The 17467-nt window shown below is 24.9% G+C and overlaps 1 protein-coding gene across 3 annotated transcripts; it reads left to right on the top strand.

The window, feature by feature from the left end:
- Positions 1-10437: 10437 nt before the first annotated feature.
- Positions 10438-17282, top strand: LOC110647530 (probable serine/threonine-protein kinase PBL28). Of its 3 annotated transcripts, none has more exons than XM_058148253.1 (10): positions 10438-10627; positions 11929-12070; positions 12396-12531; positions 13508-13863; positions 14869-15104; positions 15270-15396; positions 15477-15548; positions 15638-15815; positions 16597-16729; positions 16917-17282. In XM_058148253.1, exons 2-10 carry the CDS (start codon positions 11986-11988, stop codon positions 17154-17156), a joined length of 1563 nt encoding a protein of 520 aa, XP_058004236.1. In that variant the 5' UTR covers positions 10438-10627; positions 11929-11985; the 3' UTR covers positions 17157-17282. The 3 variants fall into 3 exon arrangements, with proteins under 3 accessions (XP_058004236.1, XP_058004238.1, XP_058004237.1); XM_058148255.1 differs by lacking the exon at positions 10438-10627 and adding an exon at positions 10774-11060; XM_058148254.1 differs by lacking the exon at positions 10438-10627 and adding an exon at positions 11075-11603.
- The last annotated feature ends 185 nt before the right edge of the window (positions 17283-17467 follow it).

The raw sequence follows: 17467 nt of genomic DNA on the forward strand, positions 1-17467 counted from the left end.
TTTCTAATAAATAATTGGTCTATATTTTTATAAAACAAATATTTATATATATAAAGCAACTGATTTTCCTCTTGTGCTGCCACATAGGATTTAAAAACCTTCATATTTATGTCACGTAACAACATTTAAAGCAGTCAAGTTTTCTCCTGAACCGCCACATAAGATTATAAAACTAATACATTTATGTCAAATGAAATAATTAAATTGAATTTATTGCATTGCCACATATACCAATTATATATATATATATATATATATATATATAAAGTAAGGAGGTTTTCTTTTACTATTACCATGTGGCATTCTAAATTTTAGTACTGACATATGGCATTTACTATATAAAAAATATTATATTTTACGATTATAATAATTAATGTAATTAATTATTATTTTTTATATAAAGTATTTAATTCTAATTTTCTTTTAAATATCTTTACTATTACTATTATTATCATAATTTTTATTGCTAACTAATTAAAAATAATAGATATATTTCAAAAAATTATAAATTTTCCATTTAAGGATTCTTAAATTTTTTATTATTCATTTAACTATAAAAATTTAAGAATTATATATTTTAAAATTAATAAAATAATTTAGAATTATACTATAAAAATTATCATATAGAGTTAATAATTTATCCTCTCTCTCTTTTTTATATATTTAATAAATTTTAATTTACCTTGATTTTATTTTATTTTAACACATATTTAATAAAAATATATATTTAATATATATTGAATGTTTTATATATATATATATATATATATATATCCACACTGCCCCACTTGAAGTTTTATTTTTTGTTAATTAATTGTATAATTTTTTTAAATTATGATTAAGCTATTAATTTCTTAATTATGCATATATAAGTTATAAATTATTTGATTATTACACTTTAATACTATAATAAATAGCTATTATTATTGTTGTTGTTATTATTATTATTATTATAGATACTTAAAAAGTTTGATTTAATTATATAAAAGAAAAATTAAGAATTAATTGAACTAATTTATTAATTTTACCTAAAAAAAATATATACTGATTTTATATATATTACATTTTCACTTTCTGATAAAAAATTGGTCCATATTTTTACAAAATAAATTCAAGATGAGGTAAGATTTTAAATCTATTATATTTATACCAACTGATAATTTTTAATTAAATTTATTTATTATTATTTTGCTATATTTCCTAAAAGTTATAATATACAATTGTTATATAATTTAATTTTCTAAATATATTCCTCTTATATATATATATATAGTAGGAATGTATTTATAGATAAATAACATGTAACACTTTTATTTTAAATATCTTTACTATTACCATTATTATCATAATTTTTATTGCTAACTAATTAAAAATAGCAAATATATTTTAAAAATTTATAAATTTCTCACTTAAAGATTTTTAATTTTTTTATTATTTCATTTAATTATAAAAATTTAAAGTTTGATTTAATTATATAAAAGAAAAATTAAGAATTAATTGAACTAATTTATTAATTTTACCTAAAAAAAATATATACTGATTTTATATGTATTACATTTTCACTTTCTGATAAAAAATTGGTCCATATTTTTACAAAATAAATTCAAGATGAGGTAAGATTTTAAATCTATTATATTTATACCAACTGATAATTTTTAATTAAATTTATTTATTATTATTTTGCTATATTTCCTAAAAGTTATAATATACAATTGTTATATAATTTAATTTTCTAAATATATTCCTCTTATATATATATATATATAGTAGGAATGTATTTATAGATAAATAACATGTAACACTTTTATTTTAAATATCTTTACTATTACCATTATTATCATAATTTTTATTGCTAACTAATTAAAAATAGCAAATATATTTTAAAAATTTATAAATTTCTCACTTAAAGATTTTTAAATTTTTTATTATTTCATTTAATTATAAAAATTTAAGAATTATACATATTAAAATTAATAAAATGATTTAGAATTATATTATAAAAATTATCACATAGAGTTAAATATTTTGTCTCCTATCACATATATTTAAATAATTTACCCTCTCTATATTTTTTATATATTTAATAAATTTTAATTTACTCTGATTTTATTTTACTTTAACACATATTTAATAAAAATATATTTTTAATTATACATTGAGTGTTATATATATAAAATAAATTATGAAAAAATGAAATAAAATTTTATTTTCATAGTAATGAAAAATAAGAAATTTATGTTAATATTCAATTTTTATTATTTTTTATATTCTTTATAGTATAATTAATAAATAACTAATATTAGTATTAATCATATTATATTATTTTATTATTGTTTAGAAATTATATATATATATATATATATATATGAAGTTTTATTTTTTATTAATTAATTACATAATTTCAATAATTATGATTAAATTATTAATTTCCTAATTATGCATATATGAATTATAAATTATTTAATTATTATACTTTAATATTATAATAAATAGCTATTATTATTGTTGTTGTTATTATTGTTATTATTATAAATACCTGAAAGGTTCAATTTAATTAAAGAAAAGGAAAAATTAATAATTAATTGAACTAATTTATTAATTTTACCTAATAAAAATATATATCAATTTTATATATATTGTATTTTCACTTTCTAATAAAAAAGTGGTTTATATTTTTATAAAACAAGTGATGTAATATTTAAATGTATTATATTTATACTTATTGATAATTTTTAATTAAATTTATTGATGACTATTTTTCTATATTTCTTAAAAGTTGTAGTATATAATTATTATATAATTTAATTTTTTAAATATAATACTTTTATATATATATAAAGTATGAATGTATTCAGAGAAAAATGACATGTAATACTTTTCTTAAAAAATTTATCACCTGTTACTTTTCTATAAATATTATCTTTTATATCAATTACTATTTAATTTTTTATTTATCTTTTAATTATCATTATTATTTTAAATACTATATTAAAATTTATGATTTAAATTATTATTTTTTAAATTTAATTTTTAAAAAATTAAGATATTCTGTAGTTAAATACAATATTTATAAATTATTTATATTATTATGTAAATGCTAATCATTATTTAATTTTTAATTCTTCTTTTAATTATTATTATTTTTTATAATAATACTTTAACATTTATTAGTTAAAATATTATTTTCTTTAAAATATGATTTTTAAAAAATTAAGGCATTTTATAATTAAATATAATATTTAAAAATTTTTTATATTATTTTTTTATAAATTTATTTATATAAAATATTATTTATCATAAGTTACGTTTAGTAATAATAATAATAATAATAATAATAATAATAATAATAATAATAAAGCAATTGATTGCAATTAATTTAAGAAATATTGACTATTAATTTATAATTTCATAATTAATCATAAATACTCTCCTTTTATATTAATTATTATTTAATTTTTTATTTTTCTTTTAATTATCATTATTATTTATAATATTATCTTATCATTTATGATTCAAATGATTATTTTTTAAAAAAATTAAAACATTTAGTAATTAAATGTAATATTTACAAATTATTTATATTATTTTATAAATACCAATTATTATTTTTTTATTTCTTTTATAATTATTATTATTACTTATAATATTACTTTAATATTTATGATTTAAATTATTATTTTTTTATTTTAATTTTTAAAAATTAAGATATTTTATGATTAAATATAATATTTAAAATTATTTATATTATTTTTTTATAAATTTATTTTTGTAAAAACATTATTTACCAAATGTTACCCTCTATAATAATAATAATAATAATAATAATAATAATAATAATAATAATAATAATAGATCATTGATGGTCATTAGTTTAAAAAAAATTAATCATTAATCTGTGATCTAACAATCAACTATCATATAATTCAATATTAAATTATTTCATATATTTAACAAATATTTTTATTACATTGTTATATTTTTTATTATAAAATCTTTATTAAAAAATTTGAGAGATAAAAGTATATACATAAAAGTTATAAAAATAAAATATAGAGATTTGACTTATTTATAATTAGTATATATTATTTTTTATATTAATAATTTAATAGTTTTTATTTTTTTAAAATTAATTATTATTATTATTATTATTATTATCATCATCATTATTATCGTCGTCATCATCATCATTATGGCCAACTTATGGCCATTTAATTGAAATGGCCAAGTAAATAAGAAACATTTTATTTTTAAAAAATTAAATTTAAATATTTTTTTCACTATTTTTCAATTCAATAATATTTAGTTATAAATTATTTTTTTATTTAAATGATTTTCATTTATTTATCAATATATAGTATCATATGAAATTTTTGATACACATTAAATACTATTAAAAATATTTTATTATTTCTGTCAAAGTTATTAGTTATCATTATCAAATTTTATTTATTTAAATATATCTAATTAATATTTATTTAATTATTAATTTTTTAAATTTTCTTATTTAATATTTCTTAAACTTTGAATATCTTATTTCATTATAATTATATATCGAATAAAATTATAATTAATATTTTTATTATCTATATTTTATTTATAATTAATTTTCATGAAAATTATTTTTAAATTTTAATTAAATATCTATATCTTAGTGCATAAATTATCGCTTAACTATATTTTTATATAAAAGTAGAATTTTAAAGATAAATTGTAAATATAATAACATTGAAAATTCAGCTACAAATAAAAATAATTAAGAATAATTAAAGTTACAATATTATAATCATGAAATCTGCATTTTAAAAAATCGTATGTATTTATAAAATTTATTTTAATAATATAAAATTATGACATTTTAAAATTATAACTTTTATGAAATGTATTTATTTTATATTACAAAATTTATGCAAAGTGATAACTATTTTTAGCAAATAATTATTTATAAAAGAATTGAGATTAATTAAAAAAAATTAATTTAGATGTAGTAATTTTGAAAATAATATAATAGAATGTTATTTTTAACTTATAATAATATTATGTATTTTTATTGTTACTGAAATTAAATAATTCAATTCATCATTGGCAATTTGATAATTTTTTATTATATTAATAACAAAAAATATTATATTTATACATTTTTTAAATAATATTATTTTCTCATTAATGTAATGTATTTTCTATAATTTATAAAAAATAAATATCGATTTACATAAATTACGAGATAAAATATAAAAATTTTATGAAATTTAAATTATTTTTTAAATAAAATGCTTTAATTACATTTTAAATAAAATAATCATGAAAATTACTTTTAATAAATGTATAAAAAGAATTAAATAGGTATTTTAATTAATTATAATATAAATTAATTAAAAATTTATTATTATGACAGATAAAAATTTGTTCAAACTAAATTAAAAAAGAGATAAATTTTAATTTAAAATTAATTTAGTAGTAATAATTTATTTTATTTAAAATATAATTAAAATTAAATTAAAAAAATAAAAATTATAAATTACCTATGCATAGCATGGGTATTATGCTAGTTGTATTTATTACTCAAATACCTCGTTCCAAATCAATGCGATACAATACTTCTCACTCCCTCACACATATAGAAAAAAATGAGTTGAATTTAAGTACATTCTAAATGTTAGTTTAAAGGAAGGAGATTTGCCTAAGTCATATATATGACTCAAATATTTGATCTCAAACCAATGTGGAATAACATAAATTAAATACTACAAAATAAATTTCTTAAAATGACAACATAAATTAGGGACTACAAAATAAATTTCCTAAAATTCAATATTATAAGAAGGTTTTATACCTCTCAATTGAATTATCTTTTCTTTTAATGGAAGTATTTTATTTTTATTTTTAAATATTATAAATGTATATCTTGAAAGTGTCAAGTCTTTATTTTTATTTTTAAAACTTCAAATAACAAAAATAACTATAATCTTTTAGTGAATATATAAGTTTTTGTCAAAAACAAAAAGGAATCCTAATAATTTGGTGAAGATAGAATGAGCAGAATTAGAAGAATCTGAAATTTCAACTTCAATTGGGCCATTTTAGTGATTGAGAATAAATAGATGGCAGGAAGTCTAATTTGTACAAAAGGGAAGATAAGAAAAGTGTTGTATTTGGATAAATTTCAACAACTGGATTGAGAATAAATAGATGGTAGGAAGTCTAATTTGTGTAAAAGGGAAGATAAGAAAGTGTTGTAATTGGATAAATTTTAACAATTGTCTTTGAATTTATATGACTGTAATATTATAGTTTAACTTTATAATATAATATAAAACCCCTCAACTTTCAAATTTTAGCATAATCAAATCTCTCTAATTTTCAATTGTTGATTTTCCTGTTAGATGTTAACACGAACAGGTCCAGCGTGACTTTTAATCAACATTTATCTCTCATCTTTTATACAAAGTGTAAAATTATTCTTTCTACACATTAACAATTATTTTATCTATAAAGAGAATAGGAAATCAATTTATATATGGAGAGAGGAAAAAACAATGCTGACTAAACGCCACGCTGAAACTATCCATATTAGCGTTTAACTGAAAACTGGTAATTGGAGATTAAAGGAATTTTATTGTGTAAAATTTAAAAGTTGAAAATGTTTTATATTACATGTTTAAGTTGAAAGGTTATGATATTACAATTATATAAGTTAATGGATGGCTATTAAAATATATTTGTTGTAATTAGGATCACAATAGATCATGTGTTTTCAAGTATTTTGCTTCATACAAAATTAATATTTTTCATAAAAATATTTTTTATTATTTAATTATAATATTAAATTAATAGTATATCTTTTTATCTTATGTATATATAAAAATACTATCACATTTTAATAAGATTATTATAGTTTATAAAATGGAAAATAATTTTTTATTTTTTTTAAAAATGATTAAATTTTTCTTTTGATTAGAAAATATTTTTTTACCTATTTTTTTAAATGCCTTAACTACTAAAAAAAATGCCAAAAAAAAATTCCTTAAAACAAATAGAGCTTTAATTTGATTGAATTTTATTAGTTGGATTTGAATTTAATAAATAATACTGTGCTGAGTTTGATTTTAGGTATTAGTATCCATTATTGTTTATATAAATAATTAATTAAATATGAAATATATATTTTATAATAATATTTATAAATTTGTATATATTATATTATAAATAAATATACTTTAAATATTTTATATAAATAAAATTTTAAAATATAAATAATTAATTAAAACATATAAAACTAATTGAGTTTGGATAGTTTATGGTAAATTTAATTGAATTTAAGATGAGTTTAAATATTAAAAATATTAATTAATTTCAAATTTAGATAGAGTATTTTTACTAATCGTCATCTTTATTTCTAATCGTAATCTATGTATATTCTAGAATGGGTTAAATTTTCATTAAAAATTCTGATATAACACTTTTTAAAAAGAATTTAACTTGTTAATTAATATTATTATATTAGAGTTATGCTTACGTGTCAGTAAGTTCATGTAAATTTGTTTAATTAAAATATATATGTATTTTAAAGGAATTTTATATATTTTTAAAAATTTTTCTTCTTTTATTTTTAAACATATGTAATCTTTTAATTAAAATTGAAAATGGAAACTGAGGCTACTAATGGGAAGACGTCCTTGCATGTGAGGGAGCTGACAGAAAGGGCCACTATACGCTCTCTATCATGTGACTGTCCCTTCCAACTATTGCAATGGTCCTTTTCTGTCTCTCTGTCCGTTCCCCATCTGATTAGACACTGACCCAACGAAGTGTGCCCTACAACTTCCTGATTAGGACATTTCGCAAATTCATTCCTTGCCCTAATCAACAGTAGTCACCCAGATAAACACTTCATTTATGTGGGTCTTTGCTAGTACGCAGACAACGCACCACCTCTTTTACAAACCCACCATGAAATAAATAAAATACCCATTACATTATTTGAAAAGAAAAAACATTACATTACATTAAAAAATTCCAATAAGACAAGCTTGAGTAATTTATAATAAAGTTTTGGATAAATTTAAAAAATAATATTTATGATAAATTTAAATTTAATTTATTAGGTATTTATTATTTAAAATTGTTTTTATTAATAATTTATTAAATATAAAATATATATTTTTATAATAATATTTACATATTTTATGTATATTATATTTTATATAAATAGAATTTAAATACTGTATATAATTATTAATTTTTTAAATATAAATTATTAATTAAATATTTTTATGTATATTATTAAATAAAAATATAAAATTAAATAAATATGGGTATTATTCAGGTAATAATAATTGAGTTTATGATAGATTCAGATAGTTGATAATAAATTTTAATAGGACTTGAAACATATTTAAATAATATAAATATTAATTGAGTTCAAATTTAAACTCGAATAGAGTAATTTTCAAATATCTTATCGGTTACCATCTATAAGAGAGACAACAATTTATATAAATATTATCTTAGTTATTTTATTTTTTTCTCGACCGTTCCATAAATTAATAAATTTTGTCATTCGTATCTTGACCATTATAATTTTTCTCAGTCTGATATTAAAGAGTGAGGTTCTGTCCTCTTAAATTTCTATATGACGTAATTTCTTTTGATGCACAATCATAGTACAAGTATTAATGAGGGGATGAAGGTGAATATAAAATGGTTGCATCATAAAATTACTCAGCATAGGCACTCATCGCTCTTGTAATGAATTGTAGCTCCAATCCAGAGCAGACAACATTCATTTCTTTGTCGAGTATTGTGTTGATCTTTTGAAAATTATCCCTTCACAGATTTGACATGAATTTATCTCAAGCTTTTAATCATATATTCAAACACCAACTTCTAGCTTAGGCTTTTAGCTGTGTTATTGGTGAGTTTTTTTTTTTTTTAACATAATATTAGAGATGTCTCTATTTACTACATTTTAATCTTAATTCATTAATTCAATTGTGTTTATATTACTGCTTGTAAAAGATAATTTGTATATCAAGAATATTTTTTATAAATTTTTTTTTAATTATTTAATTAAAATATTTAACTAATGATATATATTTATGTTATGTATGTACGAATATTTTCACATTTCAATAATATTATCAAGGTTTAAAAAATGAAAAATTGTAATTTTTTCAAAATAAGAATTCATTTTTCTTAAAAATCATTTGATCAATGATATGATACATCCCAAAATCCATACGAATTCTCAAAAGGGTTATATCCTTTAAGTCTGAATTAAATTATAAGAGATTCGTATTCATAACTTGAATAGATTGAACATAAGAAATTCAGATACGACTGAACACAGGAAATTAAGACAAGACCAAGCACGATAAAGTTGAAAAGGATATTTTGAGGAACCAGCTCGAATTAAGTTCAGATAACCTCAAAGATCGGAGGGAAGTCATTGAAATAAGTTAAATTATCTTAAATTATCATCGAGAATATTACCGGGATAGCACATATATATATGGATATTTAAAACCTGAAATTTCAAGTTATTATAAGGATGCCATGCTACTAATCCCATATATATATATATATACTAATCCCATAATTCATCCTGATTTTCTAAAGCTTGAAATAATTCAAAGTATTGAGTACGATTCTTTTAATTCAATGGGTCATTGGCTAGATCACTCCTCTAAAGACATGTACGTCCACTTGCTTCTCTAGATTCATGGTAAGCAAAAATGATATTAATTGAAAAATTAGACATTTAATTTTTTAATTTGATTCGATTAATATTTAAAAAAAAATTAATTTTTTATTCAATTTAATTACTTTTATTAAAAAATAATAAACCAAACCAGCTGATTTTCTAATTTATAATTAATTTTTATTAATTTTTTAACTTGATTCCATTCAATTACCATTTTAGTTAGTTTGACTTAGTTAATAATATTTTTAATTTGATTTTTCTATTATTGCACGCCGCTTTTGAAGTAAGCTTGTTTAGGAACAGGATTAAGCTGCTGCAAGGGCAATAGGATAATTACACAACTATAAGTGACCTGTCCCTGGGATCTGAGAGAGTGCCCATGAATTCAACTCCATTTTGAAGAACGTACTGTTGTTTTGGCTCGCAGAGTCAGAAGAACATAAGCGGTCCCAACGCAAGGGTAAAATCATGTGATATTCAATGTGTCTGTTTGTCTTTGGCTGCTTTTTATTTTAGGAAGTCTCTGTTCTTGAGTGCAGTCGAGGCTTTTTTATTTTTTAAATGGGTTAATTAAATTACTAAAATTCAATTTTAATATATTTTAATTATAAAATAAAAAAAGTTAAACACATTAATTTTTAATAAATGACAAAAATAATGAATTTAGTCGATTTTCAATTTTTTTATCCACTAATTTCAATTTAAGCAAGAACATCAAGACTCTATAAATTTTAATTTTTAAATTAAATTTATGCAGGGGTGGTGGAATTGAACTTTGAACCAAAAATAAATAGTCCTCTAGGCTCCAGGAAACGTAAAAGGACCCTTCAGCCAGTTAACAAAAAGCTGTTTTGTTCTTTACTTGAATGGATTCTCTTCCAGCTTCATTTCTTGCAGCAGGGCATGGAGGCATGGACAGCTTTAATGGTACTCTCACTCTCTCTCTACACTATGTTAGACCATTTTTTTTTTCTGGGTTTGCTCAGATATGTGTCTCTTATGCTCATCATACGTTGAAATGAATACATATATAGTATACATATTGGAATTGTATTGCAGGAGAAAACATGTCAAGTCATTTTAACCCATTACTTTTTAGAGACACTTGCTTTGTCCCATATCCGTTCTGGGATTTGTAATTCCCTATTTTAGCTGGAAAAGCAAAAAGTTCTCGACTTTTTGATGCATATAATGTTGAGGATCATTTATGCAACATTTTGCCTGGATTCTCTCCTCATATCCCATTGAATTTGAATTTCGCTAGAAATCACTTCATTCTGTACGGAAATTCGATTGGGAACATGGGACTTCCCTTGAAAGTTAGCATAAACTGGGGGTCTTGGAGCTTGCAATGCTAAATGTACACCTAACAGAATTCTTTTTCCTCTGTGCTTTCTTGTATTCTGTTTGAAGTTGTGGTAGTTTAACCGTTCTGAGAATTCATAATATCATTATGGCTGCTCATAATTCTAGTGGTTTAGTTGTATGGCAAGCATTTTTCTTGTATTGCACGTTTTATACTTTTTGAGATTCCCATCTAGGAATCTTTTGGGATTTGTAATTTGGTTTTTCTGGAAAATGAGAGATTTATGCATGGGTTTTAGATCCTAAGCACAGAATAAGGGGTATCCTTGTCCACTTCAATAAGGACAGCATTTTAGGCCTCTTCTGTAACTCCTCTTTTTCTCCTTGCTTAGCTGGAATTCAAGTCAAGCAAAGATAGTTATATGATTCTTTCAGGCTTTTGGGATGTAAATTGTTTTGTATTTCTTGTTAGCTTTATAATATCCAGTTGTTACTAAGTTTGAATTACAGGCTAAGTCACATTCAAATTTGGGCTACATGAGTCTTTCTTTCAAATATACAAATTGCTTACAGTGAAATTTCTTCGTTTGTGTCATCTGTAAGTTCTAACATGTCTACCATGTCTCAAACTCATATTTTGATGTTCATAAGGTTCTTTATCTTTACAGAAAAGTACAAGAGATAAAATTTGATGTGTATTTGGGTCCATTTAAGTGGTACGCTGTTTGGCTAATTTTGATGTGGACTAATTTTTCCTTTTCAATAGGTTTAACTCCTATATTGAGTTTATTATACTTTTTTCCCTCAATAGTTTAAAACTTATTGCTTGTGTAATTCAAATAAGCAAGTAGCTTTTAATGTAAGTTATTGAAGTTATTACATGACATTTGGGTTATGGGTCTCACATTTGCAATTGCACCCAGGATATTGTTAATGTTGATCAGCTGTTGGGGGCTTCAATGGAGTGATGCTTGTTGACAATGCATTTGTTCTGGTGGCAACAACTGCCACTGCTTATACTGATTCAACTCCTAGAACCCAATAGTACAAGCCACAAACTATCTGGTAAGCCTCCGTCCTTTTCCTTTTAAATTCATATGTATTCAGATATTTGCTACTACTACAATTCTGGCAGTAATCCTGATTCAATCAAGTGGCCAAATTGAAGGAAATGATACAATGTATTTGAGGACTGATTTTCATGTTGAAGCTTGCAGAATAATCAGATCTAACTTGCCTTAGGGGCTATTAGTATGATTGTAGATTTTGAGATAACCATATTGAAATTTTTGATTGTTTGAATTGCATACATTGATTCTGAAATATGGTTATGTTGAAATGCTATTGTGCTTTACATTGAAGGAAACTGATTTTTGATAATTTCATGTAGCTGAAGCATTAGTTGCTTGTAAGAGCACAAATTCCCGTCTTCAACATTCCATTGGCAAGATTGGGAGATACTCATGCCTAAGACAGTGGGCAAGTGCCAACTGTTATAAACTGAATGACCCAGGTGTTGTTTATTTGTAAGCTATCTCTCGCTCTCTCTCTCTTTTTGGCTTTAAGTTTTTGTTGTTATATTTTTAAACTGTAATTTATTTGCTTGGATGTTGAGTGGTTTGGTCATGTGAAGCGTAGACATACGGAGGCTCCAGTTTGACAAGTAGAGCACATTAGGTTAGGGGATAGAAAGAAAAGAAGGGGTAGACCTAAACTGACTTGAAGGAGAATAGTACAACATAACTTAGAAGCATTACACATTTCCTAGGATTTAACCCAAAATCGTTTAGAATGGAGAAAGAGAATCCATATAGCCAACCCCAAATTCTTGGGATAAAGGCTTAATTGAGTTGAGTTGAGTTGAGTTGAGTTGTTGTCCTTTATTGCAATGACTTTGAAAGCAATAGCAGGAGTGATGCTATACAGAAGTAAATATGATAAAACACATCCATTGATATAATGCAATCAATACCACTGCAGAAAGTATGCTGAAATGCATTTCCCTGTGCATGCAAAAGCTCAAACAATCCAGGTTCATATCCATCTTTTTTAGCCATGTATAGGCCCTTAGGTTCTATCTTTGTTAACAATTGGCTGATTAAGAATCTTTATGAGTTAAGATACAAATGTTTTTCTCTATGGACAAGTTCTTTATAGGACATTAGGTTCTATATTTGTTAATCATGTGCAATCGTCATTGTGTTTTATGCCTGGTGCCTTATAAGTGTTTGTAGTTATATATTAGCTTCTACATGTAGCCTTTACATGCTTAACATTTGTCTCCATGTTGAATGTGTTAACTTAGTCTGACTAATTGTTCCATGGTCCATTACAAAAGTAAATGAGTATTTATTGCTATCAATTCTTATTTTAATCATCTTCTTCAGATGCTTGGAGATGAAAAAGAATGCTTTATCATTATATTAGGCTGTTTATTCTTATCACTTCCCCTTAATCTAAAAAAAGACTTCTTATGATACCCCTGACTCTCATATTTCACAGGTCTCCCAGAAGACATCCTCCTTTTCTGCAGACTGGATTTATCAAATCATCACCTGTTGCTTTGAAATTCATTTCCTCAAAATTTCCAATTGAATTGCAAGAAAAAGTCTGTAAATCAAGTAATAGAAGAATAGCAGCTGCAGTTGATGGGGACAATGGTGTTCCAACACTAACACCCTTGCAAGAAGCAGATGCCAAGAAACCTAGTAAACATAAAGTTGCTTTCATAATTGGTGGTGTTGGTGCAGCTTTGCTTGTGATTGTCATTGTAGTAGTTGTATACGTGTGCTTGATGCATGCTAAGAAATTCCTAAGGCAAGCATCTGAGACAGCATCTTCTATACCATCTCCTCCAGGTAAGTAGAGTGTGCTGCCTTATGGTACAGCACAAGATATATTGTAAATTTCTTTTGTTTTGGAGTACAGGGTGTGAAATAAGCAGAATGTATCATTTAATGACTATTTGTTGCAGTCCTGTTGGGTGATGCTCAACATCCAATTGGTGAGCCACTTCATGCAGAGGACATAATGTAATAATGTGCATTTCTCGAAACAAAGTTTCTAGACAGTTCAATCTATGAAAATCTTTAAGAAGGGGCAAAAAAATAGTTGACCCAGTAATTTCTTAAAACTGATACTTCTGTTCCTGTGTAAATAATTAGTTATTGAACGTTTTATTTGCATATGCATATCTGCGTTGACAGAGTTTCCAGTCATAGTGTGATTATCCAAATAGGTCAGCAAATAAAAGGGCTTCATCATGTAGAGGACAGTTTAACTTCCAGCTAATAAGTTGCAAGATAAGAAGTCAGATGACTAACAATTTGCTGACTGTGGTTAGAGTACTGCTGAAAAATGGTTGGATATTATCTGATAACTATGGTGTATGATCATGCATAAATTTATATCTGTAAAATTGAGAAACATAAGTTTATGAAAGTGACATTTATTCCCGGAAGGGATGTAACAATTGAAATATGAGAATTGTGAAAGAATTTCAGATTATTTGTTGTCCTAGTTATCTTCCACCATAGACAACATTGTAAATGTTCTGTTAAGTCTTTCAAGCTAGTGCATCTGATATTTTTTACTGCATTCCGCACTGATTTTCTTTTACTATAAACAATGTTGTAAATGTGTTGCTAAGGCCAACCTTGTACTAGCTATTGAACCCTTGCATGTGCATGTGGTTTCATGTGTAAATTCTAAGAAGTCATGAAGGTTTATGCTTGGGTATGTGGCCTGCATGTGGTATTCAGGTGCTTTGATATCAAATCATTTTTGTGTTCTCAAGACTTGGAAAGTTATGTTAATAAGCTTTCTCTCTCTCTCTCTCTCTCTCTCTCTCTCTCTAACAACAGTTGAATTGGCAAGAAGCTACATTCCCCCCTCTGCTGCTGCCCAGTCTCCTTTTAATACTCAACTTTTAAGGCAATTATCAATCGTGGAGCTAGAGCATGCTACATGTAATTTCAGTCACAGTAATATCATAGGTGAAGGTGTTTTTGGTTTAGTTTATAAAGGACTGCTTCTAGATGGATCAATTGTAGCTATCAAGAGATGCCTACATAAACCAGTTCTGAATTTTGTTGCTGAGGTATAGCTAAATTCTGTTAAAACTTAATGCAATTTATACATGTATGAAACACTATTTTCTTACTGTAAATGATAATAAAAAATATATATTTTTATTTCCTGCTGAAAATATGTCAATTATTTGACCCTGACTTGATTTAATGCTTTCAAAATTTATGCAATGCAGGTGAAACGCATGGCTTCAGTTCACCACAAACATCTTGTTGAACTTATTGGTTATTGTGAAGATAGGCATCAGCAATTACTTGTGTATGACTACATCTCTAATGGGAATGTAGGGAATTACCTCAATGGTAAACAAACTTGCCCTCTCCTCCTTTATTTTTCCTTTGTAAGCAAAAAGTTTTTCTTTTTCATGTTACTTTGTTCCCAGATAGTGAAGGTTTACCAATTGGAAAGTTAGACATGAGGCAAAGACTGTCAATTGCTCTGGGTGCTGCAAAAGGTATTTCCAGCAGTTAGTGTTCTTCCATCTTGTTTTTTTCATGCATTACAATAATTTGATTGTTTCATTAAAACTTTATTTTGGATCAGGCCTTCAATATCTTCACAGTTTGGTCCCTCCTTTCCTGCACATGCACTTTAGAACTAGCAATGTTCTTTTGGGAGATAACTTTACTGCCAAGGTTTCTGACTATGGACTTCTTAACTTGGTAATGGAGGGTCACAGTGCTGGACCATCTTCGGCCACTGACTACTTTCGTGATCCAGAGTATGTAATTTCTATTTGAAACCTGTAATATGTGGACTTTTTTCCACCATAATCCAAATCACATGATTCACTGGGAGGGAATTGGCGTGAAAATTGTTCAAATTAAGATGCAAGCTGCCGTTGTGTTTTGCTTGAACACCCTTTTTAATGGATTTATTGCATATGCATGTTCACATGAGCATGAAAGGGAGTGAGAATACAAATTTACACAGCCTTAACATATGTTTAGTTTGTGCCTGTGGTTAATCACAGCATGCTTTTTCTGACTCTGACAACACTAACAACGTGGAGAAGGGACCGATATTATTGTATCAAATACTGATTTATATAGAAGGCAGTGATACATTTGCTACTGTTATAAACATTATACAAGCTTTTATCAGGCATAGGTTAACTTTTTTGAATCTTCAGAATTGACTTTTCTCAAGAAATGAGCAATCTATGCCAGCATTAAATGAAACTTCTAGTTGATTTGTAGAATCACACATGTTCACCTAAATTCTGAAGCCTCAAGAAATCAGGCTTGTTATACACTGCTTAGCCAAATTTACCAAGTATGATCTACATTCAGACAATCTGCACTTCAGTAGTTCATCAGGTTTTGTTCATTTAGTTTCTTAGACTTGCTGTTAGTTCACATGCTCCATTAAGTGTTCCTTTCTGTTGATGCAAATGGACAACCTATCATATGACATTTTCTTTTTCAAGTATGGATTTCTTTGATATGTTTCTCAATTAAACTTGAATGCTGTTTCTGATCTAACTAATACTTCTGCTAAAGGTTAAATTTATCAAACAATTTTTCGGAGCGAAGTGACGTGTACAGTTTTGGGGTCTTCTTGTTGGAGTTAGTTAGTGGCCGTGAAGCACATGGCAAGTATCAGTCAAACTCAGGGCACAATTTAGTAGAGGAGGTAAATGCAGTTCATTCTTACATTTAAAGCATAACCATCAGCATGAGATCTTTCGGTATAAATGAATTCACAGTTACTTGACTTAGAGCCATCTTGAAAGGTCAAGTGGAAGAAGCTTAGTTATGTTATGTAGCTTATGCTTATGATTCTTCTTCCTCCTCTGTTTCTTTTCTCCTCCTACCTCAAGGCTAGGGAATGCCGGCTCGGTGACTTCATTGATAAGATACTTGGAGTGCACACAATGCAAGCTGCAGGACAGATGATGGAGTTGGCATTGCACTGTGTAGATATTAGTAGAAAGAGGCCATCAATGGTGAGAGTTGTTCAAGAGATTGAACAGATTCACAGAAGAGAAATGGGATTTTTGCAGCCTGAGTTTGGGGAAGAGATAGGCTCTGTTACACTTGGAAGTGAACTCTTTAAATGACCTATCTCATGCATTCTTTGTACTGCAACTGCAATCATTCTTTTATTGGATTGTTAGAAACATAGACTTGAGACTTCATTGAAAATAAATTATCAAAGAAATTATAGGTTTGAAATTGGAAATTTATATGCCTTTGAACTATAGGTCCTTACTACAATATTTCAACTGTCATCTAACCATAATTTTCTTTTCCAGTTATATGGAGAGGCCTAACCCTCAAGTTTATAATTTGTTCATCCTCCAAATCTAGAGTCTTTCCTCCCTTTTCTTGAATTGGGTTTTGCATTGGGCCTAATTATCCTCTTGCCTTG

The sequence above is a fragment of the Hevea brasiliensis genome, chromosome 6, assembly GCF_030052815.1.
Source record: "Hevea brasiliensis isolate MT/VB/25A 57/8 chromosome 6, ASM3005281v1, whole genome shotgun sequence".
In the NCBI taxonomy this organism is placed as follows: domain Eukaryota; kingdom Viridiplantae; phylum Streptophyta; class Magnoliopsida; order Malpighiales; family Euphorbiaceae; genus Hevea; species Hevea brasiliensis.

Excerpts from the sequence above, each read along its gene's own strand:
- LOC110647530 (XM_058148253.1), top strand. The coding sequence starts at position 11,986 with ATGCATTTGTTCTGGTGGCAACAACTGCCACTGCTTATACTGATTCAA. Across the intron at positions 12,071-12,395 it reads TACAAGCCACAAACTATCTG|CTGAAGCATTAGTTGCTTGT; the intron begins GTAAGCCTCCGT and ends AATTTCATGTAG. Across the intron at positions 15,816-16,596 it reads GACTACTTTCGTGATCCAGA|GTTAAATTTATCAAACAATT; the intron begins GTATGTAATTTC and ends CTTCTGCTAAAG.